General features: G+C 36.9%; 1 protein-coding gene across 2 annotated transcripts in view; it reads right to left on the reverse strand.

The window, feature by feature from the left end:
* The window catches only part of KCMF1 (potassium channel modulatory factor 1), a 66,003-nt gene that overhangs the window by 15,880 nt on the left and 26,127 nt on the right, over positions 1 to 23,996 (reverse strand). For both annotated transcript variants that reach the window (XM_012644257.1, XM_012644256.1), the window contains exons 2-3: positions 9,192 to 9,359; positions 5,422 to 5,561 (exon numbers count right to left, since the gene is read on the reverse strand). In XM_012644257.1, coding sequence (XP_012499711.1) covers positions 5,422 to 5,561; positions 9,192 to 9,359 — 308 coding nt within the window. The remainder of the gene's footprint in view (positions 1 to 5,421; positions 5,562 to 9,191; positions 9,360 to 23,996) is intronic.

The raw sequence follows: 23,996 nt of genomic DNA on the forward strand, positions 1-23,996 counted from the left end.
AAAAGAGTGAGACTCTGTCTCAAAAAAAAAAAAAAATACGATGGGGGAAGTTTTAAATAGTTGTTTTTGTTTTTTTTCCCACAGAACAGTGATGACCCAAAAAGAGTCGTCAGAATTTAAAGCCAAGATACAAAACACTATCACATGTGTTATATTTTAATACACACACACATATATATATATATATATATATATATGTTTTAATGAAGGGAATGTTCATTCTTTTGAGCTAACTACTGGCAACGCCAATGATAAATAACTTCAGGTTTTTGGGTCTCCTGCCCAATTAAATATATTAGCTTATCTTATAAAATCTGCAGATATAATGAATACCAGAGTGAATAGTGGACTTTTGCTTTGAAAACATACATAAAGTGCTAGTGGAAAATCTATGCTAGATAGTCAAGAAACTCCTTTCGGGCCTTCTGGAACCATCTAACTTATAGGTACTTGTACCTTGGCCATCCATTTTGCTAACAGAGATATAGGTCCTTTCAAGATTTGAGTGAGCACGCTGTTCAACTAGATTATAATCTAACTTTCTGTTGCTGCAGTGGAACACTAAAATTAACTTATAACCAAGTTACTTCGTATTAAATTTATTTCCCCCCACAGTTCCATTCTCCCCATTTTAATGCTAAAGTCGGAACTGTCACCTGCTTCTAAACAGCAACATTTAGGAATGTCTGGGAGTTTTTGCTACATATAAGTTTTAATTTTCCTTACTTTTTATACATAATTCAGAAAGTCCTAAAAAGTAATTAAGTTTTGGTTTTAAACACATTTCTTGCGTAGAAACATAAACTATATGTATATACCTTGGGAAGTCACAAAATTTGAAATACAGTTTAGCCACACTGAAAAAGGCATCAGAATTGTCCCATAATTCATTCTGGAGGTAAGTATCCATGCCTAGGTAGAAGAAAAACTCCATCCTAAGTTCTATGTTTTCTATCTTCCCTGGGAGTAAATATTTTACTTACAGACTTTAAGAAAGAAAAGGAAATACCTGTAGGTGTCAATAGGAAGCTGAAATCTGGAGCAGGATGAGAGCAGAGAGGCAGTGCCCCAAAGCCAGCAATAATTTTAGTGAAGAAGAGAAATTAACTCAGTACCTAAGTCAGTAGGTTTGTTTATTTACAATGAGTTTAAATTAGAGTTTGGCAATGTTTTATGCTCCTCTTCTCAAGATAATGACCAGTTTGTCAAGCAAAGTTGAGTTTGGCAGAGCATCCTAGAAAAAATGCATTCAGGTACCAATATGAGATTGGCATCTTCAAATAATTTTTTTAGCCAGTGTTTTTTTTTTAAACCTGGGGGACAGGGCAGGAAAAGGGGTGGTAGGAGGAAAAGAGACAAGGCTGAAGAGTGCTTAAAGAAATACTGAGCGGCCCATGCATGTAATTCCCAATGCTTTGGGAGGCCAAAGTGGGAGGATCGCTTGAGGCCAGGAATTTGAGACCAGCCTGAGCAACGTATCAAGATCCTGTCTCTATAAAAAATTTTAAAAATTAGCTGGGCATGGTGGCGCACGTCTGTAGTCCCAGCAACTTGGGAGGCTGAGGCAGGAAGGTCACTAGAGCCCAGGAGTTTGAGGTTGCAGTGAGCTATGATGACACCACTGCACTCTAGCCAAGGCAACAGAGTGAGACCCTTTTTCCAAAAAAAAAAAAAACAAATCACTAACATATACTGAGTATATCTAAGAGATGTTGACTACCCTAACTCCTTTTCTGGAAGGTAAGGAACACAAAGAGTAAATAATTCAGATTAAAAATAGAAAGCAAAAAGTTCCTAGCAGTGAACTAATAGAAGACTGCTGCAATTATGGGCAGAATAATGTGTTATAATTTTCAGAAGTGAGAAGAAAATGTTGGTGAGCCAAAAATGCTTTTACCTTTTAAGCATAATATTCTTCATATAAATTGTAAGACATTTACTAAACAAAAGATTAATCATATATCATTAATTAAAGGTATAGGTACATTTCATTTAAAGGCAAAGCAGAACCAGATAAAATAAAACCCCAAAGGCATTCATTCTAATTAGCTGCAGTGCAAGTCGGCTCACATGTGAGATTTAAGAAAAATTTCAGAGGAGCCATTCTTAATGCCCGTTTTTTGTTCAAAAATAGATGTAAAAGAAAGAAAAGCTTTTCCATCCTGTTCATATGTACCTTCCACAATCCTGACACTTCCTCAATAGGTCTTTCACATTTGCCATCCTGTTTGATCTCTGTTGCTCACTTTTTTTTTGAGACAGAGTCTCACTGTGCTGCCTAGGCTAGAGTGCCGTGGCGTCATCCTAACTCACAGCAACCTCACATTCCTGGGCTCAAGCGATCCTCCTGCCTCAGCCTCCCGAGTAGCTGGGACTACAGGCATGCGCCACCATGCCCGGCTAATTTTTTTTCTATATATTTTTAGTTGTCCAATTAATTTCTTTCTAATTTTAGTAGAGATGGGGTCTTGCTCTTGCTCAGGCTGGTCTCGAACTCCTGAGCTCAAACAATCCGCCCGCCTCGGCCTCCCAGAGAGCTAGGATTACAGGCGTGAGCCACCGCGCCCGGCCTGTTGCTCACTTCTAATACCAGGTTGATGGATTTTGATAATTACATATTAACATTATGCTACCTCCCCTCTTAATTCTTTCCACAACCAAAATCCAGTCAGTTGTCCCAACCTACTGAATTTCATAATAATTATAAGGTTAAAAACCTGTGCTTAATATAAAAATCATTGTTTGTCATATTTGGTGTTTATATATATAAACATTCCTGAGACTAAGTACCATACCATAGTAATTTTTAAAAAAAAATTTTAACCAGAAACCACCTTTACCATACATTCTATGTCAGATATTGTTTCTCACGGTATCTGGTTTTGAAGTGTCCTCTATACCCTCAAAATTAAAAGCCTCATCTTAAGAAAACAGACAAATCTTATGTTGGGCCACAAACGTCCTAGTTGAAAAAGGAGGCAGAAAAATATAGACAAGAACTACAATTTTGTTTTTAAAAATTACCCTTTAGTAGACTTTCTTACTAGCTATGCCAGGTATCAATAAATGTTTCCTGGTGGTAACAGTGATATATCCTCTTGCCCCTAAATATTCCAATGGGATGTTGGTTAGAGGGGTAAGATCCCTAAGTTATATAGGAAGATATACACATAAATTGGTGGTCTAGACAGAGGACATATGCAGTGGCAAAAGCAAGATAGCAAATTGAGTATTTAGAAAGGAATATGTTAAGAGGAATAGAAAAGGAGATATAGCAAATTTTTATGTGAATATAATCCCCCACCAAAATGATGTGAGTCACTCTTGAACTCCATAATTCAAAAATGTTTGATTCATCATGACTGGCGAAACATCATCACCTGGACATTTACCTATAACTGTAACACATTAGAACTGATAATGTGCTTCACATACACACACACACACACACACACACAAAGAGAGAGGCATTCAAAACACTTAACAAGTGGTATGGCATAGGCAGCAATCTTTCAGAATGGACACTGGTCAGCATGCCACACTTGGGTGTACCTGTTGAATGCCAGCCCTGGCTCTAGGACATGGCCCATGTTATTTGAAGAAGAAAAAACCCTGTTATAGCAAAGATTCTTGTCTGCTTGCCATTTTTCACTTTGAAATGTCTGGGTGTGTTATGGGTGGGAACAGAGGTAGATGCGTAATCATACAAAGACTAAGGACTAATAAGGGTGCAGAAATCCTTAAAATGTTCCGTGAAAAACTAGAATGCTGACTACCCTGGGCTAAGTACTGAAAGCCTGGTAACCATTTTAATGAAGGCATATAACTGAATACAACTTATGGGAGACAGACCATGAAACCATTTATAGATGGTAGGTATTTAATTTTCAAATGGTATACCAGGTATAGAGAAGTATAAACAAATTTTGAGTATTCACCTTCAGGCAAAAAAATAGAGGAAAGGATGTAGAAAATTGGGTAGTTGCCCCACCCCAGTTGAGTGATGAAAGTATCATACTAGGGCCTATTGGCTAATAATGACTTTAAGAACACCTAATTTGCAGTAAGGGACCTCCACCCGCCTTGCCTTACTGTGTCTAGGTAAAAAAAAGAAGTACCCATATGTAACAGAAATTCAATCAAAGAAAAATGATTACAAATTTCCCACGACAACCAGGACAGAGATGCAACTGAGTCAGGATTCTTAATACTACTACATGGGACTGTACAAAAAGGAAGCAAAATCACTTTACAGAATAAAAAGAACAAACTAAGAATAGTAGTAAAATGTGGTAACAGGTAGCAGTGCTCTGAGGTTCCCCTAGGTGAAAGATGAGGGCATTTCTGAGCTGTTAGTAAAATTTGGCTTGAGAACAATAAAAAGTAAATTTACCTATTGTTTGAACTATAAATCTTATAACAACTTTGAACATCAAAGTAGCAGTGGCAATGGGAATGAAAGTGAATCTGTATTATGCAGAGGTGCAGCAGAGTTAAGTAGAGACTTTAGACCCTAAAGGGATTCTGCCTTAGTTCAAACACTTGTCTCTGCCCTTCCTAGCTGTATGTCCTTGAGCATGCTACTTTATTTCTCTGGGTTTTCACTAATTTGTTTTAAGTACATTTAGGGGCTTATTAGTTGATGCAATGTGCAATTATTGCTTGTGCCAAAATTCTCCAAATTCGGTACCTATAGTTCCACACAGAGCCTTCACTTTACCTATTATTTATCAATGTTAGAGAGGTAGGGGAGAGACTCTTTTGGGTGTACTTTATCATTTCTTGAAGTTGGATGCATGCTGACTCAGATGTCAAGTAAAAAATCCAAAAAGCTTTTAAGGGAAAACTTTCTTTGTGTATTATTCTGGGTCCTTCCTGGCCATTAGCCACTATAAAAGATCAGGGTAGGAAGAATTTCCAGGAACCCCAGAGCCTTGACCTAGGAACAAGAGATTTGATCTGATAAAATCCAAGTAAGGTCAGCAATATGCTACAATGAGACGTGGCAATGGATTACTGCTTGAGATACACAAGATTTTTAAATTTCCTTGTGAAAGTTCTTTATAGAAGAAAAATCAAGCAGGTAGCAAGAATAATACTATAAAAAGAGTTGTGTTGCAGGTTGGGGTCCTTTTAACCTTTTAACAATGCATTTAATATAAGGCTCCTGAATGTGGTCAAGACTCCATGCTGTGCTTTTATTTTAGCAACAGGTTAATGCTACCGTGGATAAATAATGGACATTATTTTGTACAAATGCAGCTTCCTAGGATATGTGAAATTTGCTAATAAAACATAACTTTAATAATTACACAAACTGTATTCGTATACCGAGCAGGAAATAGATGACAATGACCTAGCTTTATTGATGTTAGAAATAATGTTTACAATATCATTTAGACACAAAGCTGCTTCACTTACCACTTCTGTTGATGTTTCTGCGTGTTCAGAAGTAACATGTTCTTGAAGAGATGTCTCCGTATAGCCCATTTTTCCACAATATGGACAAGTAAAAGACTGTGGCTGCTCTACAGAGAAAGCTTCCCCACCATAGTATAAATCTGAAAAATAAAGTAGAATTGCACTGAGGAATAATCATTAGTTTTTTAAAATATATAAAAATGTAATCATATGGTACAATAATGTAAAAAAAAAAAAAAGTGTGCCTGAAACATCCACCAACAACCTCACTCTGTCAAGGAGTGCTTAGGTACTCCTGTTTACATTTGTAACATCCTTATTCCCAAAAGGATTCCATGGTACTCCTTCAACATTCCTTCCCTGATAGCTACCATAGCCTTAAGAGAAAACAAAGCAAACTCCCCCTCTCCATTTAATTTTGAAACACTGCTCATTTCACATCTGGTTCTAATTGTATCGTAATTTATTTTTTCCTTATCTCTGTATAGACTGTGACGAAACTGCTATCAACAGAAATAATCAACACAGTCTATTATATACAGGAAGACAAGTACTCAGAGGGAAAGAACAGATAACCATGATCAATGAGCCAACTCCCAGATGCAGCTATTTATCTAAAGAACATACCTTTTTAGAGCAGGAGGGAACCTAGGCATTCAGTTCTTGTAAATGCTAACTTGAATAGGGTACTATCACAACATACTCTGCCCAACTGGGTTACTGAAGAACTGACCAGTTAGAGTCTGTGGGAATAATTTGTTCATCTCATTAGTATATCTCAGGAAATAACTCTATTTTTCTCCATTAGTAACTGCTATGGCATGAATATGCTTTGCCCCCAAAACTCATATTGCTGCTTGGTCCCCAATGTGGTGGCAATGGGAGGTGGAGCCTTTAAGAGATGATTAGGTTAAGAGGGATTAATGCCTTTTTTGCCCTTTTTGCCTTTCTTGAGAGTTAGTTCTCGCTCTCTTGGGACTGCATTAGTTACCGCAAGAGCAGGTTGTTATAAAGTGAGGCTGCCTCTCACTTATTGTTTGGTGCCTGCTTCCCCTTCTGCTTCTCTGCCATGCCATGACACCACACGAGGCCCTCATCAGGAGCAGACCAGATATAGCTGCCTGATTTTAGACCTTCCAGCCTCCAGAATCACGAGCTAAATAATTCCTTCCCTTTGTAAATTACTCAGTCTCAGGTATTCTGTTACAGCAACAGAAAATAGCCTATGACAGAAACACACAAAAAATGAAATTGAAAGTTTATTCAGTATTCTTTGCCACTTTACTATAAGTAAGTATTCAATTCTTTAACATGAAACAAATGACAAATTTAAGAGCACATGATTGCTTTTATGAGAAGAAAAAAATGGAAGAAACTGTTTACTACATGATTGATTTGTTTATATTCACTTTCAGGGATATTTAAACTATTTTAAAAGTATTTACCCATTATATATATATATATATACTGACCATTATTATGTGCACAAGACTTGCCAGATGGATTTGGGGTAGTTGGGGATTAATATATAAAAAAGAATCGAACTTCCTCACCTGATAAAGGGCATCTACCAAAAACCCATAGCCAACATCATATTTACTGGTGAAAAACTGGATGCTTTCTCCCTAAGATGAGGAACAAGACAAGGGTGTCCACTCTTGCCACTTTTATTCAGTATTTTACTGAAGGATCTAACTAGAATAAATAAAAGGCATCCAGATGGAAAGGAAGAAGTAAAATGATCTTTATTTGCAGATGACATGACCCTATATATAGAAAATCCTAAGGAATCCACTAATTAGATCCACTATTAGAACTAATAAACAAGTTCAGCAACATTGCAGGATACAAGACCTATATACAAAAAAATCAATTGTTTTTCTATACATTTGCAATGAACAATCAAAAAATAAAATTAAAAAAAATTCTGTTTACGATAGCAAAAAGAATAAAATACAAATGCTCCTTGACTTACAATGGGGTTACATCCTGATAAACCTATTGTAAGTTGAAAATGCATTTAACACACCTAACCTACCAAACATCATAGCTCAGCCTTGCCTACCTTAAACATGCTCAGAACACTTACATTAGCCTACAGTTGGGCAAAATTATCTAACACACAGCCTGTTTTTATAATAATGTACCAATATCTCATGTAGTTTATTGAATACTGCACTGAAACTGAAAAACAATGGTTGTATGGGTACTTGAAGTACAATTTCTACTGAATGTATATCACCTTCGCACCATTGTAAAGTTGAAAAATCATAAGTCAGGGACTGTCCACACTTAAGAATATATATAATGAAAGAAGTGCAAAACCTATATTCTGATAACTATAACACTATGTCAAAAGAAATTAAAAAAGACCTAAATAAATGGAAACATATCCCATGTTCACAGATCAGCAGATTTAGTATCATTAAGATGGCAATACTCTCTAATCTACAGATTCAGTATAATCCCTATCAAAATCCCAGTTGGATTCTTTGCAGATACTGACAAATTGATCCCAAAATTCATACAGAAACTCAAGGCATACAGAATACCCAAAACAATCTTGAAAAAGAACAAGGTTGGAAGACGCACATTTCTCGATTTCAAAGCTTACTACCAAGCTACAGAAATCAAAGCAGTGTGGTATTGGCATAAAGCTAGACATATAGATCAGTGGAATAGATTGAGTGTCTAGAAATAAACCGTCATTTACAGTCAACTTAGTTTCAATAAGAGTACCAAGACAATTCACTGGGTAAAGAACAGTCTTTTCAACAAATGATGCTGGGACAACTGGATATTCATATGGAAAGAATGAAGATGGCCTTCTACCTTACTCCATATATAAAAATTAATTCTAAATGGATCAAAATCTAAATATAAAAGCTAAAGTTAGAAAACTCTTAGAAGAAAACATAGGTTTAAAATCTTCGTAACCTTGTATTAGGCAGTAGTTTTCTAGATATGACACCAAAAGCATGAGAAATGAAAAAAATAGATAAACTGGACACTATCAAAATTAAAACTCTTGGGCTTCAAAGCACACCATTAAGAAAGTGAAAAGGAAACCCACAAAATGGGAGAAAAATTTTGCAAATCATCTATCTGATAAGGAACTTGTATAGAGAATACATAAAGAAATATTACAATTCAATAATAATGACACATCCAATTAAAAAATGGGCAAAAGGTTTGAATAGATAGTTCTTCAAAGGAGATATACAAATGGCCAATGCACAGAAAAGATGCTCTATCTCATCAGCCATCAGCAAAATGCAAATCGAAACTAACTGCTTGAGATCCCACTTCACATCCACTAGGACGGCGTAATCAAAAAGACGGATAATAGTAAGTGTCAGCTCGGTAAGGAATTATAGCATGCAACATTTATAGCTTTTCTTATGACAACGTCTTCTAATCAGCTGTAGAAATAATGTGCTTTCTGATCACCAGAACAAGAACTAGTACTTTGTGTGCTGTTAACAGGAACAGTCAGTTTGACTTTGTTCCTTCTCTACTGAAGTGCTTTTCTATTTCATACCTTGTCAGTTGTGTATATTTCTGAATGGCTTTCATAAATAAGTAAACCATGATTAAGAAATAGAATTACTCAGAATATAAAAGTAAGCTTCATTTTATTTTTAACAAATTTGGGGCCTTACGTATGCTATTGGGGATAGTTTAGGAACATTTTACCTTTACTTCTTCACACACATACACACAAAATTCCAAAGGATGTAAGTCATTAAAATTTCAATTAAAATACTTACCAAAATCTACCCTTGTTAATATGCACTGCATTGGGTGGTCAGTTGTATGCCTTGTTGTTGTTGCACCACTTTCATAACAAGATGCACAAAGATCGTAATCGTAGCAAATTAAACACTTATATCTGCGACCTCGAAAATTTCCTTTTAAACATGCATCACAGCTGACACCTATTAAAAAAAGAAATAATTTTAACTAGCAGCTGTAAAAGGCCACTCTCCATTTCATTTTTATAAATGTTTCTGATGCTCATTTAACCCCATATATCCTTTCCAAAATGACTAGAAATGACATAGTAAAATGATGTGGGAATTTCCAGCAGTGTGGTGGATTCATTACTCTGATTTATACTCCTAATAAAAATAACTTAAAATGCTTGATAACATGTAAAAACCCCCTTTAAAAATGTCTTGATAAGCCAGCGAGAAGGTAAAAACCAAGGGAAAGAGGAACTGGTGACCAGAATCAATCAAGGGGGCTTTTCACTTTTCAACCTGAAGGCATTTGCCAAAGCAGGTAAAACTCTGAGCTTAGATTTCCACAGCATTGCACAGGAAACAAAGACCAAGATCTGCTGAAGGTGGGATATCTAAGAGGAGATTCCTCATAAAACTAAGACCCTAATATATTCTCAACGTACAGTGAGCTAGAAATTCTCCCTAGCGGATTACAAAAATTGCACTAGTGAAGCTTCCCACATCCCCTGGGCACAAAATAACAACAAAAAACCCTGAAAAGTCATAACCACAAACCAGCCCTCTTATAGGTTTATAACCCAAATTCTAACAAATGGTTCCAAAAACCTCAGGCCAAGAACTGAGTTTAAAGTGGTCTTAAATTAGTATTGCCACCAAGCATCTGGCACAAAGAAACTTTCGAGGAATGAGTTCATAGTTTAAATCATAAAATACACACAAAAAACAAAGCACCACCAGGAAGAAATAGCAGAATCAGACAGAGTGCATGTCTGAATTAGATATCAAATAACAATTCTTAATATGTTAAGAGGAATTAAAAAGGAGCTTGAAGAGGCAACCAGCAGATCTGAAAATGAACTGAACTTATAGATATATAGATATAAAAAACAAGTTAAAATTTAAAACTCAACGGGCAGGTTTTCATAGAAGGAAATTTTATTCACATGTGATATACTTGTTTATGTAGAAAACCTAAATACAGCTAAATAATTAGAATTAGTATTAAGCAAGGTTGCTATATACAGAGACCAGCTTAATAAAATAACGATTATATTTCTTTACTCCAAACAGATAGAAAAATGTATAATTAAAAATGTCATTTATGATTCTACCTAGATTAGCCAATTAGAGAAAGAAAGCAGAATACCGGTTACCAGGGTTGGGAGGAAAGGAGAATGGCGAGTTATGGTTTTGTGGGTACAGAGTTTCAGTTTGGGATGATGAAAAAATTCTGGAGATAGACAGTGGTGATTGGTTGCACAACAATCTGAATGTACTTAATAATGTAGGTGAATTGTACACTCAAAAGGGGTTCAAAATGACAAATTTTATGTTATGTGTATTCTACCGCAATAATAAAATACGCCATATAGCATTTTTAAAAAGCGCCTATGAATAAATCTAACCAAATATAGGCAGCCTGTTATGAAGCAAATTAGTAAAAATGCATTAAAACATTAAAGGACTTTTAAAAAATATAAATAACAGGTTCATGGACTGGAAGGTTCATAATAAAATGACAATTCTCTCCAAACTGATATGTTGATTTAATATTAACACAATTCTAACCAAAATCACACAAGAATTTTTTTGTGGACCATGATAAGCTGATTCAAATTTTGATACACGTTACAAAGGGCCAAGAACAGTCAAGAAACTCCTGAATTAAAACAAGATGGAGGGACTTGTTTAACATATCATCAAGAGCTACAGTAATAAATCATAGCACAATAACAAGTAAGAAAACTATAGTAATTAAGAGGGAATGGCACTGGTAATAGTGACAAACTGACCTATGGAACAGAATAGAAAGCCCAGAAGCAGACATACACATGTTGAAATCTGTTCTATGACAGCAAGTTCTCTTCAGTGGAGAAAGAAGGGGGTAGACAACGAATGGTGCTGAATAGGTGATTATCCATACGTGGGGAAAACAGAATTGGATCTCTTCCCCATCTCTCTCTCTCTCTCATACACACACACACACACACACACACACACACACAATTAATTCCAGATGGTTTAAAGACAAATCCAAAAGAAAAATGAAAAAAATCTCCAGAAGACAATATAGGAGAAAATTTTTAGGAGCTCAGAATAGGAAGCAATTTCTTAATCAATCTCTCACTCACTCATACACACACACACACACACACACACACACACACACACACACACACAGTCCAAACATAAAGTAAGAGATAAATTCAACCACATTAAAAGATTTTTTCTTCACCTTTTAACAGCCTAAAGTGATTGAAAAGATAAGGCCCAGAAACTGGCAATTATGTACAACACACATGACAGACAAGTTGGGTATTCAGAATACATTAAGAACTAACTAAACAAATCCCAGCTTTGCTTTTTATTTACTTATTTATTTTTTGTTTGGAGGAAGGGACTTTAAAAAAAATAAAATATTAAGTGTATATATGAGAATATTTGTAAAATAATTGTAAGGGAAAAGAATGGTACTACAGATCCCCTTGGCCAGCTCTAGTTACCTTTCAAGATCCCTAATGGCTCCATATTACTGTTTTTTCCCCCATAATATTCTCTTAATCTCCCCTCACCCCCCAGAGGGAGACTCTGACCACAATTTTGTCATTCCTTGTTTTCCTTTTATAGTTTTACTACACGTTGGATTTCGTAAACTAGACATTGTTTTTTAACTTTATACTGTGTTTTCTTTAAGACTTCCTTTTACTCATCTGAAACTGTTAGATGTTCTTGCCTGTGGCTATGATTCATTCTTTTCTCAGTTCACTCTATAGATATGAACTGTTGATGAACCTTTGTGTTGTTAATAGTCTTTCTTTTTTTTTTTAATTCTCCTGGTACACATGGAGAAGATTCCCTGGGGAATGTATTTAAGAGTGAAATTGTAATACCATAGAAGGTACACATGTTTAACTTGATTACAATGTGAATAAATTTTTCAAAGTGGTTGTACTGGAGTCTGCTCCCACCACCAGGGTATCAGTATAACAGAGTCCCCTCCTGAGTTTATCTGTCAGGATTTCTATCATTTTATAACTCAGATGAACAAAACTTGCTCTGTGTCAACTACAGGAATCGACAGTTCCTATTAGAGAAAAAAGTTAACTCTTTGCTGCAGCTCCTTGGTTAACAACAGTGGTTCTACCTGGTTCCAGGAGGCTCAGGGAAATCTGGAACAGAACAAATACATGACGTATATAAAATTACCAATTCCTTGACAGGAAGAATGGAGTTGTTTCCGATGAGATAGCAATAAATTATATTTAAGACATTTAGAAACAAAATTCCTACAGAAAAGTATTATGACAGAAATGAGTTCAAATATTGTCAAATAAAATATTGTCTTGAGAGGCAAAGCTGAAGAATCACTAGTTGTCTAGATAGCACTAAGATCTATTATATTAGAAAATGTTAGCTTTCATTTTCTCTCTCTCTCTCTATATATATATAGTATGGAGATATATATATATATCTCCATCCTGCAAAAGCTGAGTTAACCAAGTAATAAAATATGCAACCCATCTAGCTTAGTCATACTATGTCATTAAGAAGCTCAGACAATCACTAGTTTGTAAAATGGTAACTACCACAAGGCACATCATAAAGTTATGGCGGGATATTTATAATCCCCTATCCGATCATGTTTATCCAGCAAGATAAATGAAAAGGCTAACAGAGTTTAAGCCCAATTTTGACACTGACACCATTAAATCTAAATAAAAAGAATGGTGTATATCTGACAACCCCTATCTGAAAAAGTTATTAATATATCTGAGCATATTCATATCCTCTGCATTTACCTTGTATTTGGCAGTTCTATAAAATGAATAAATAAAAGTTATGAACTAAAATCAGAGAAAAAGAATGCCCTCTAGTGGGAACAGATTTTTTAAAAGCTACTGAAATAATATGTAAAATCTTTTCTATTTTTAAAAACTGAAACAATGAGGTTTTTATGCTTACTTGCTCACAGCTTTTTAAAGGGGAAAATCTCAGGTTGATGTAGCTTTTACTTTTGATTTGAATTAATTTTTAGATAGGGAATAGGGAGTTAGTGGGAAGGAAAGGTCAATAAAGGACAAGTTACCTGTCAAGAAACACAGTGAAAAAGAATACAACAGGAAGTCGACCACACCTGGAATCTGAAGGTCTGGGATGGTAGTATACAGCACCTGCCATTGACAACCAATTTTGACTTCTAGACACTATGTAATTTGGGGGATGGGGGAAAGTCCTCTTTTCTACTTCTGTGAAATGGCTTTGTATTATCTCTTCAAGGCTCATGCATCTCTCCAAAAAGTATGACTTTTTTTTAAAAAGGGTGTGTGTATGCTATACAATAATTTTAATATTGAGAACTACACAGGGAACTGTACTACTAAACGTAACTTTACAATGATAAAGAGAATCTCCAAGAAGAGGCTCTCTGCATTTAAGCAGTTGAAAAATTGTGTAACCCTTTCAAGAGGATCTCAGATGAACACAAAAGTAAAGAAATAAACTATTAGTAACTCAGTGAAAAGCAGAAGTAGCTAGAATTATTATGCTTTAAAAAGATGGTCAAAAGGTACTTCCAGAAGTGAAATTCCTAGAGGAAGAGAATCTAAGACAAATTTTATAATGTTTCCTAAATTGGGAAGGAACCTAGATCAGGAGTGGAAAGTTTTTTCCCCCTTCTATTTAAGAATCATAGGGGAAATATAAATAATTATCCCTTGCAAAAGTAAAAAGTAACTTTAGGGGTTTGTTTCTTAAAAAAAAACTATTATTAGGATTAGGAACAGGACTAAAACATCTGTTAAGTACATGTATTTAACTCCATACATGTGTATCTTTAAAAATCTATGCCATGTGTTTAAGGGATAGACTCAAGAGGAGCAACAGGGTACCAAGTCCCATACGAACATACCTTTCAAGAAAAGGCCTATAGCTCAAGACATTCCAGGGGCAGAGAAAGAGAAATGAAAAAGAGGGTGTAAGTTGGGGGACAGCAAGATCCAGAAGAAAGAGAACTAGGTGACTGAGAAGAAGATTAGTGTAAAGGAAAACATGGGAAGCTTAGTAAGAAGGTTTTGCAATATGTGTGCTCTTCACACTTAGCAATCTTGCTCGAAACTTCAATACATTCACCCAGCAACTTAGAACGACCCTTTCTGTACTGGGAATCAGTTTTTCTACTTTCACTTTATTTTTTTTTCAGGTGGGATTCTGCAAATTCTGTGGTATGTGACAATAGGAGCAACCACTTTCATTATTTATTATTTATATGTGCCAAGATGCAACAGTAGACAAAAATATTTGCTAAGGATATAGCAGTGAATAAAAATCTTTGCCACATAGAGCTTACACTCTAGCGGTATTAGTAGCAACTTCCTTATTTATTATGTGTCAGACGATTTACATATACTACTTTATCAATCTTCACAAAGTCCTGACGTAGGCTGGAAATGTGATAAAACTTCTTTTGTGGATAGACATCATTCAAAGTCAGTTCAAATCTGCCTAACAAAGTGGATGGAAAGACAAAGAGGGGATACTGTATTTAAGGAATTCTTTATTAACTTTGTCAAAGAAGGAAGTTTAAATCATTTCTAAAAGTTTTCAGTATAGAGGAAGTTGGTACATTTTGAAATAATTGATCGGTTTGCTTGTTTTTAAAGAACTGGTCTGCCTGCACTCTTATTCACAGAAATGCATCCCTGGCCTGCAAACAGAGCCTATCTTAGGAACAATGAACTTGCTCATGAGTGAGCTTGGGAACAGCCTTTCAGAACCTCTTAACTGGAAATAGAGAAGCTTCTATATTATTCAATCTACTATTATACTCAGCCATGATTAGAGTTGTTTTCTGACTCATAAAATGAAGGAAGAGGAGGTATATAAGGAGTGCCTGGGACAATGTAGTGATTCAATGAGTATCTGTTGAATGAATGAAGTAAATGAAAAGAGAAGGGGACATTTCCTAGAGTAATTCAATAAGAGCTCAAAAAGAGAGACGGGAAAAAGGGATTAATGTGTATCTATAATAGACTTCTTGATGTAAGAATTACTGAATACTGAAAGTAGACAGGGGAATACAAGGGGATGAACAACAGGTACTTGTTTCCTATAGAAGAAAAAAAATAAAGTAGGTAAAAATGCTGCACCAAGTACTTCTAGGAGTAAGCCACTAGGTGGCAACATGAGCCCAGGAGAGCTTAGTTGCAAGTTGTAACAATATGGTAGTTGGTGGAAAACAGGTTTTTAAGAAAAGAATGCCCTGTCAGCCATGGTTCTCTGATAACCATTTTATATGTAAAAGTAAAAATATAAAAACCAGTATTTTCATATACATGCACAGTTCAGTTTAGTTGCTTTAAACAATGCACACTAGATAGAAACTACTGCTCTGTTTTGAAAACCTTGCAGGCAGGTCTGTGGGTAAAGGCAGAGGGAGCTTGGTTTAGGCTCTATTCCTCCCAAAAGACAAGAGTTCTTTAGGGAAAGTGCTAATTTTTAATGAAAATATCTAGTGACTGCAAGAGCATTTTGCAGAGATTTGTAAAAGAGAATATGTGTTAAAAAAGACATTAAACTTCAAACTTGTAAGAGTTGGTCTGAAAAATTAAAACATGGAAAAGAACACGGGCATAAGAGAATCTCCCTCAGATCACCTCTAAGCAGCAATGTTCCCTCAAACAACCAAGCTGGTCACTGAACTGTTGATTGTTTTACAGATGAATAAACCAAGGCACACAGCCATTAAGTGGTAAACTAGTGACCTACTGAAGCATATCTTCTGTTAACAATCCAACTTTTTTTTTGCCCCCAAAAGCGGAGGTCTTCAGAACTTTTTATTTATTATGGTATAGAGATACATATTTAATGTCCTGCTTATTGTTTTTCCCTCAACTTCTTATTTTCTAAGACCTTAAATTCTACCAATTACATAGCTTCTTTAGAATGGAACCCTGAGGTTGAAGAATTATTCTTGAGGCAGGTGCTTAAAGGTATTAATTTATTTTCAGATAATCACAAACATAATTCTACCTAAAGTCGCTATTTTGTAAGTTCTCACCCTAGAGTAGTGTTTTCTCAACTCTTTGAAAAGCCATGTCCCATATTAGTAAATATTTTAAAACTTTACCATACCATCTCCTTTATCTAAAATTTCAGTAAGTTAGAAACTTGTCTGGTCTCACCCCTTCAAATCAGTGCAGAATAACAATCAATATGATTCTCAAATACATGATTTTTAATTTTTGGTCTTTTCAAACACATAAAGAAATCTGGCATAAATACATCTTCAGACGTGGGAATCAACAATCTATGACACATGGCATCACATAACGATTTGGACACTGGAACACTATACTCTCATGAAACGGACTTACACATATCAACATGTGAAAATCCCCACAAAAACAAGTTGTGAAAGAATACATATTATAATGGGAACATTTACATAAATTTAAAAATATACAACATGATCCTATATAATTGTTTTTGGACACACGCCAATGTGGAAAATATATTGAAATGTGGATGGGAAAGATACACATCAACAGCAAAAAGTGATGACCTCTGGGAGGCAGAGAGAGAGAAGGAATCCGAATGGAATCAAAAAAGGGCACAAAGTAGAATTTGTCAGTATCTACAATGCCTTAGTACTTTCTATATTTTTGAGATGTTTCATTAAAAAAAAAAATGGACAATTCTCCATCCCATCTTGACATAAAGTAGCACGTAAGATGACTTTTGGTGGCAGGATGGCTTGTTTTATGCTGAAATATAAATGGGTAAAATAGTTGCATCTATTAAATTTATGAAATAAAAATACCCTTTTTTTGTTCCCAGAGTTGGATTCTATATCCCATACTTGTTAATTCCTGTGTAAACTTTATCACTGAGTTTCCATCTAAGTGCTCACAGAATGACTTTTCCCAAGCACAGTGTATGATCCAGGCATGCTAGACAACTTACAGGCAATAAATATATAAAGAGTGTACTATTGAGCACTGACAACAGGGTCTAGCGCTGTTTAGAACGCCTTCCCATTGTATACTTGGCCAATAATGTACAGATAGCAGGAGGTAACTTCTGGCCTATGAAGACAGACTACATATTTATGAAAGAAGAATGTCATTTCAAACAACTAAAAGGCAAAATATATTTAATGGGGGTCTTTCCCCCCTTGGGAATTTCTTGGCCTATTGTTTGAATACTTTTTTACTGATTTTCTACAACTGTTTGAGGGAAAGAGCTTCCAGAAATGTGGAAATCCTCAACATACCACAAGATGTATAAGGAAGGAGCAGAAAACATGCTGCTTGCTAAATGATATTTGAGCTAGAAATATCTGCACATGTATTTATGATAAATTCCCAGTCAAGTAAGACACATGACAACTCTTTCTATTGTCGTGGAAAGGAATTTGTCCTAGATCCATATTAGGAGAGACCAGATAATGACTTATCTTAACATTATTTCTATCAACAAAAATTTTTGAGCACTTATAGTACAGTGTTTTAGGCCTAATTGGGAATAAAGGAAGTAAATAAGCAAATAAAATAAAGTATGAAGACTAAGGGGCCGGGTGCGGTGGCTCACGCCTATAATCCTAGCACTCTGGGAGGCCGAGGTGGGAGGACTGCTTGCACTCAGGAATTCAAGACCAGTCTGAGCAAGAGCAATCGGTCTCTACTAAATATAGAAAAATTAGCTGGGTGATGTGGCCCACATCTGTGGTCCACGCCTGTAGCCCTAGCTACTCAGGAGGCTGAGGCAGGAGGATTGCTTGAGCCCAGGAGTTTTAGGTTGCAGTGAGCTATGATAACACCATTGCACTCCAGCCAGGGCGACAGAAGAAGACTCTGTCTTGGGGAAAAAAAAAAACAAAACCCACAAAACTAATGGACAGAGATAAGAGAAACAGCCAACATATAAAAAAGATAAAAGATGACCCGTTCTGGCTGGGGGAGTACAACAGCCTCACCCTGACACAATTCTTCAGACCAAGCAGTATCTCCTCTTCAAAACACTAAAATATAACCTCAAGTCCCTTTGTTCCCATGTTCCCTACACATAGAGCAGTTACTCTAAATCCAGTCTCAAAAACCCACAAGAATTAATTTACTTTTCCCTCTTTTCTAGGCTAACCAATTTAAGATCTAACATGTCCTCCAAAATCCTACCTTCAACTGTTAAACTACTTTTATTTCTGCTCCAGTTCCTTCATGGATTTTTAACTAAAGGGACCTACCACAGCAGACATAAAACTCTGGATAGAACTAGGAATAACTGATACAAAGTACAGAGAATACTCTAGTACTGGGAAAAAAGAGGCATGGTTTATGTTTGGTTTAGGAGGTATACTAGCCTAATTTTAGACATGTTTGGTTTGAGGTGATAATGAGACATACAAGCTGAAAGCTACAGGAAACAGCTGGTTAGGCTAATCTGATCTTTGAGAGAGGGCATGTCTCCCAAAGAGCAGATCACTGAGAGTGATAGATTACAGTATGGAAAAGAAAAAAGAAAAGGATTAAGCATAAAGACAAAAGGGGAAAATGGATAGTATTTGTATGGTTTGAAGTGAATCTGAAAGAAACCAAGGTATTCAAATACAGTATAATGGCCCGGTGCAGTGACTCAGTCCTGTAATCCCAGCACTTTGGGAGGTCAAGGCAGGAGGACTGCTTGGGCCCAGGAGTTCAAGACCATCCTGGGCAACACAGCCAGACCCCATCTCTACAAAACATTAGCCGGGCATGGTGGCGTGCACCTGTCGTCCTAGCTACTCAGGAGACTGAGCTGGGAGGTTGCTTGAGCCTGGGAGTTGGAGGTTGCAGTAAGCTATGATTGTACCACTGCACTCCAACCTGAGCGACTGAGCGAGACCCTGTCTCAAAACAATCTCCTCAACAAATACAGTATAATCATCCAAAATTAAAAAAATTTTTAAATATTGACTTTAATGTAATTATTCATGCTTCTTCCCTCCATTTATGAACATTTCCAGCCATGATTATGAGAATGACCCCAATAGAGCAATATCCAGGTTAACAATGTATTAATAACAACTTTGAAATGCAACACTCAGGACGCAGTTCACCCACTTAAAAATAGTATGGCAATAACTCCAACTAAGAAGATTCAAGACCAAACTTGAACATGTAAATAAATATCAATTTTATCAGCAAGAATTTCAATCTTGTCTGACTATAAAGAGACTGCTTACCTGTTCCCTCACTTTCCTCATCAGTGAAAAAGAAAGAAAAGAAAAAGGAAAAGTGTAATCTCTATATTGCTGGGCCATCACAAGCACATAAACATTAATCTCTCTTCCCTGCCTCACATTTCGAGGACATTTGGAGTAGGGTGCTGGTTGTTACTGCGGTTTCTCAGCTCCAAGCCTACCCTTCTATACTTTGTTCTGCAATGCAGGGTCTAGGAAATGGTTCTCAACCAGGGGCCATTTCGCCCTCCAGAGGCCACGTGGCAATGTATGGAGACATTCTCAGTTGTAACAACTGCGGGGAGGGGAAGGGCTACTGGCATCAATTTTGCAAAGGCCAGGGATGCTACTAAACATCCTACAAAACACAGGCAGCCCCCTGGCCCAAAATGTCAATGATGCCAAAGTTGAGAAACCATGGTCTAGGTTCTGCCAACTCAATTATTCTGACTCCCTCGGCAGCTTACTTCTGGTTTACATTCTGCCAGTGGGAGGCCCCAGAAGGAGAGGAAAGGATAGGAAGAGGTCAGCATCCCTCCAGCAGCAGAGAGGCTCCAGCATCTGCCTCTTCAGGCACTCTCATCACCAGCCAGCTGCATCCCATCCCACTCAGAAGGCCAAGTACCAACAGTGTGTAGATGGGCAGGGGGCCTCTGAACTCCTAAATTCTAGGAACTTCATCTTTCCCCTTTTTGTAATGATGGAAATGTTCTACATTTGTACTGTCCAATGTAACAGCCACTAACAATTAAAACGCCTTGTCAGATGTGTGGGCCTAGAAGCCATGATACTCCAGTGGCAATGAGCACACCTAGCAAGCACCCAGATCTTGGTATCTAAACAGTATCCTCCACTAAGAACCAGGGCTCCTTGGAGAAATGGATGATTCTAGGGGCTGAGCAGGGCCAGTACATGAGCCTATGTATGATATCCAGTTCTAAAATGAGTGACCCAGAAACTACCCAGAAAGAACAATGGAGGAATGTCAACAAGACATGGAAGAAACCCTGAAGCAGTTCCCACTGGCAGAATCTGGGACAATTTGAGCATCAAAATAATAATAAAAGTAATAGATTATAACCCATTGAGTAACACAGGAATCAATGACTCCTTACTGGTATGAATAAATAAATCAGGGAGAAGGAAATAGAAAAAAAATAAAAAAACTTCCAATGGTAGATATACTGACCAGAACTTACATTTCCAACTCCTTCGCTACTACTGGAGCACTGCAGTCCAGTATGGTAGCCACTATGCACATGTGACTATTTAAATGTTATTTATTTATTTGTTTTTAATTAATTAATTTATTTTTTGGAGACAGAGTCTTGCTCTGTTGTCCTGGCTAGAGTGCGATGGTGTCAGCATAGCCCACTGCAACCTCTAACTCCTGGGCTCAAGGGATCCTCCTGCCTCAGCCTCCCAAGTAGCTGGGACTACAGGCACACACCACCATGCCTGGCTAATTTTTCTATTTTTTGTAGAGATGGGGGTCTTGCTCTTGCTCAGGCTGGTCTTAACTTGCTGACCTCAAGCGATCCTCCTGCCTCAGCCTCCTAAAGTGCTAGGATTGTAAGTGTGAGCCACTGTACCCAGTCTAAATGTAATTTATTAAAATTAAATAAAATTTAAAATTCAGTTCCTCAAGTGCACTAGCCACATTTCAAGTGCTCATGTGGCTAGTGGTTAGTGCACTGAACAGTGATGCACTGGACAATGGTATTTGAGACTCAGCCATAATTTTGTAAAAATAAAGTCTAGAAGAGCCCTAAAATCTGATTTTGTTCCTTTCTGAAACTTAAAATTTTGTAATAGAACTGAAATGAAAAAGACAAATTCACAAGGATAAGGAAAATAAAAGTAAATAATAGCAATAAAATTTTGGAAGCTGGAAAGGAGAATCAGGTAACTGAATCAGGAGACTGGAAAAAGCTGAGTCGTAGTATGCACGAAGCGGAAAGCTAAGAAACAACCCGATTTAAAATGCGGATTTAATAAAATGTCCAAGACTGGCAGCATCAGGTAGTGCCAGAACTAGGGTTAGGGTAGAGAATTGCTGAAAGATGGAAGAAGGGTAAAAGCTCTTTGAGAAGCAGTTAAATTTCTAAGTTGCCTCTCCAACATTATACTCCACTTCAAGTGGAAGGCAGAAGTTTATTCATTAAAGAGGGTCACTGACTTAAGGAATTCAAGGCATCATTGACAACAGAATGAAGTATATACTTTACTGAAAACAGATGGATTAAGTAGCTAAATCATTTCCAGAAAGGGGAGGAAAAGGAAAAAAGAAGAGAAAAGAGAGACAAAAAATAGAATGTAAAAGAGAAGAAAACTGGAACATCAGTCTAAGAGCTTTAATATCCTGAAAGTGAAAAAATGGAGGGGAGGAGGTAACAGAATAATTCAAGAAAATTTCCCAGAATAGAGAATATGAGCTGCCAGACTGAAAGGGCCCACAGAGTACTAAACACAATGAATAAAAAGAAACCTATACCAATCACATTTCAGAAGAGCAGGCCTCAAAAGGGAGATTCTACTAGCTTCCAGGAGAGAGGGTAGGGAAGGGAGTAGAGATTGCACACAAAGATCAAGAATCTGATGTTTTCAATAGGAATACTGGACAAAAGGTAATGCACTAATGTCATCAAAATTCTGAAAAGGAAAGGATTTCCAACTTAAAATTCTATACCTAGGAAAGTTATCATTCAAGTATGAAGGTAGTAGAATAGTATTTTCAGGTATGTCAAGTTCTGGAAAAAATTACTTCCCATGTACCCTCTTCTCCCAAAACTACAGAAGCATGTGATACCAAAAGAGTGAGAGAGGGATAAAAAATGCGAAAATGGAATTTAGGAATAAGGAAACCCAATATGAGATGCAATGAAAATCATGGTGAAGGGACAACCTCATGAAACAGATGAGGGCAACTACTCTACCACACTGGAGGAGTGACATAAGAGTCCACTCAGGGTGAGGGTACTGTCTGCTTTATACTGTTTTCTCAAGTGTAACATACAGAAAAGGATACAAATCATAAATGTACAGCTTGGTTTTCACAAAGTGAACACATCCTGTAAATCAACACCTGGATCAAGTAATGGAACACTACCAGGCCCTAAAAGTGTCCCCTATGCACCCTTCTACTAACTACCCCAAGGTACTATCCTGAACATCCTAGATTAATTTTGCCTGTTTTGTTTATGTATATGTATAAATACGTATACATAAACACATATCAATACTTGCAGTGCCTTCACAGTCTTTCCAGGACATTTACAGAGCAGCATAAAAGTCGAGTGGCCTGATGCCCATGTTCCCAGCTTAGGTCCCCAGCTCAAGTCATACAAGACAATACTCTGTCTTCTTGTTTCTGCTCTCATTTTGTAAACAAGTGTCCTTTTCGTGGTCCATTTAGTGCCATGCATTTTACCTTTTTGTGATGTTTGTTGGTGGTTTTGCTATTTAAAATGGCCAAAAGCATAGTGATGAAGGCTTACACCCTAGTGTTCCTAAGTAACTCAAGACTGTGATCTTATGGAGAAAATACACGTGTTAGATAGGCTTCATTCAGGTATGAGTTACAGCACTGTTGTCCATGAGTTCAACATTAATGAATCAACAATATATATTAAAGTGACCTTCAACAGAAATACACATAAAACAAGGTTATATATTCATCTGTTGATTAAAATACTGTGATCAGTGGCTTGCAGGAACCTAACCCTATACTTCCTCTAGAAGTGGAGGTTCAGTATTTGCTAATTTGGTGTTCATGTCAACTTTATATAACACAGCTAGCACGTACAACAAGAATTGATTACAGAGAGAGAATCATACAGTATTTTACATTTTCTTTTTAACTTGAGGACAGAATAGTGCCCAGGGAGTCTGGCCAGGTCCGGCTTCTTGTCTGGACTTGGCTGGTCTTGCCCATGTGATGATGAAGTTCCTGCTCTTTCCTTCACAAGAAGGGTTCAGCTGAGGACTCTCATTTTACCCCATGGAAGCATCCTGCTCTGAACTGCTCCTGGGAGCTAAAGGTGGGCAATGTTGAGCAGCCATCCTCTGACCACATCTTTGCTGGAAATCCACCCTGGTCCACACAAACAGCCCAGCTAATCGCCCATCTATAGTGGGCCCTGAGTTTCAAAGGTTCATTTGTGAATGATTTCTCCAAAGGGTTTCTTGTAAACCCTTAGGGAGGCTGAAGGCAGACTTTGTTCAGCTTCTCTTCTCCTTGGAGCTTCTGCCTAATAGTGCAAACTGCCCTTTCCTCACGCAGTGAGGCCTGAGCTTGCTATTCTGTGTTTCATAACTAAACAGTAAGTGGCTTAGACAGGAATGAGTATGTCAGAAATAAAACTACGGAGAAAGGCAAGAGGATGATCAAAACG

Source organism: Propithecus coquereli, unplaced genomic scaffold (genome assembly GCF_000956105.1).
Source record: "Propithecus coquereli isolate 6110/MARCELLA unplaced genomic scaffold, Pcoq_1.0 Scaffold208, whole genome shotgun sequence".
Classification (NCBI taxonomy): domain Eukaryota; kingdom Metazoa; phylum Chordata; class Mammalia; order Primates; family Indriidae; genus Propithecus; species Propithecus coquereli.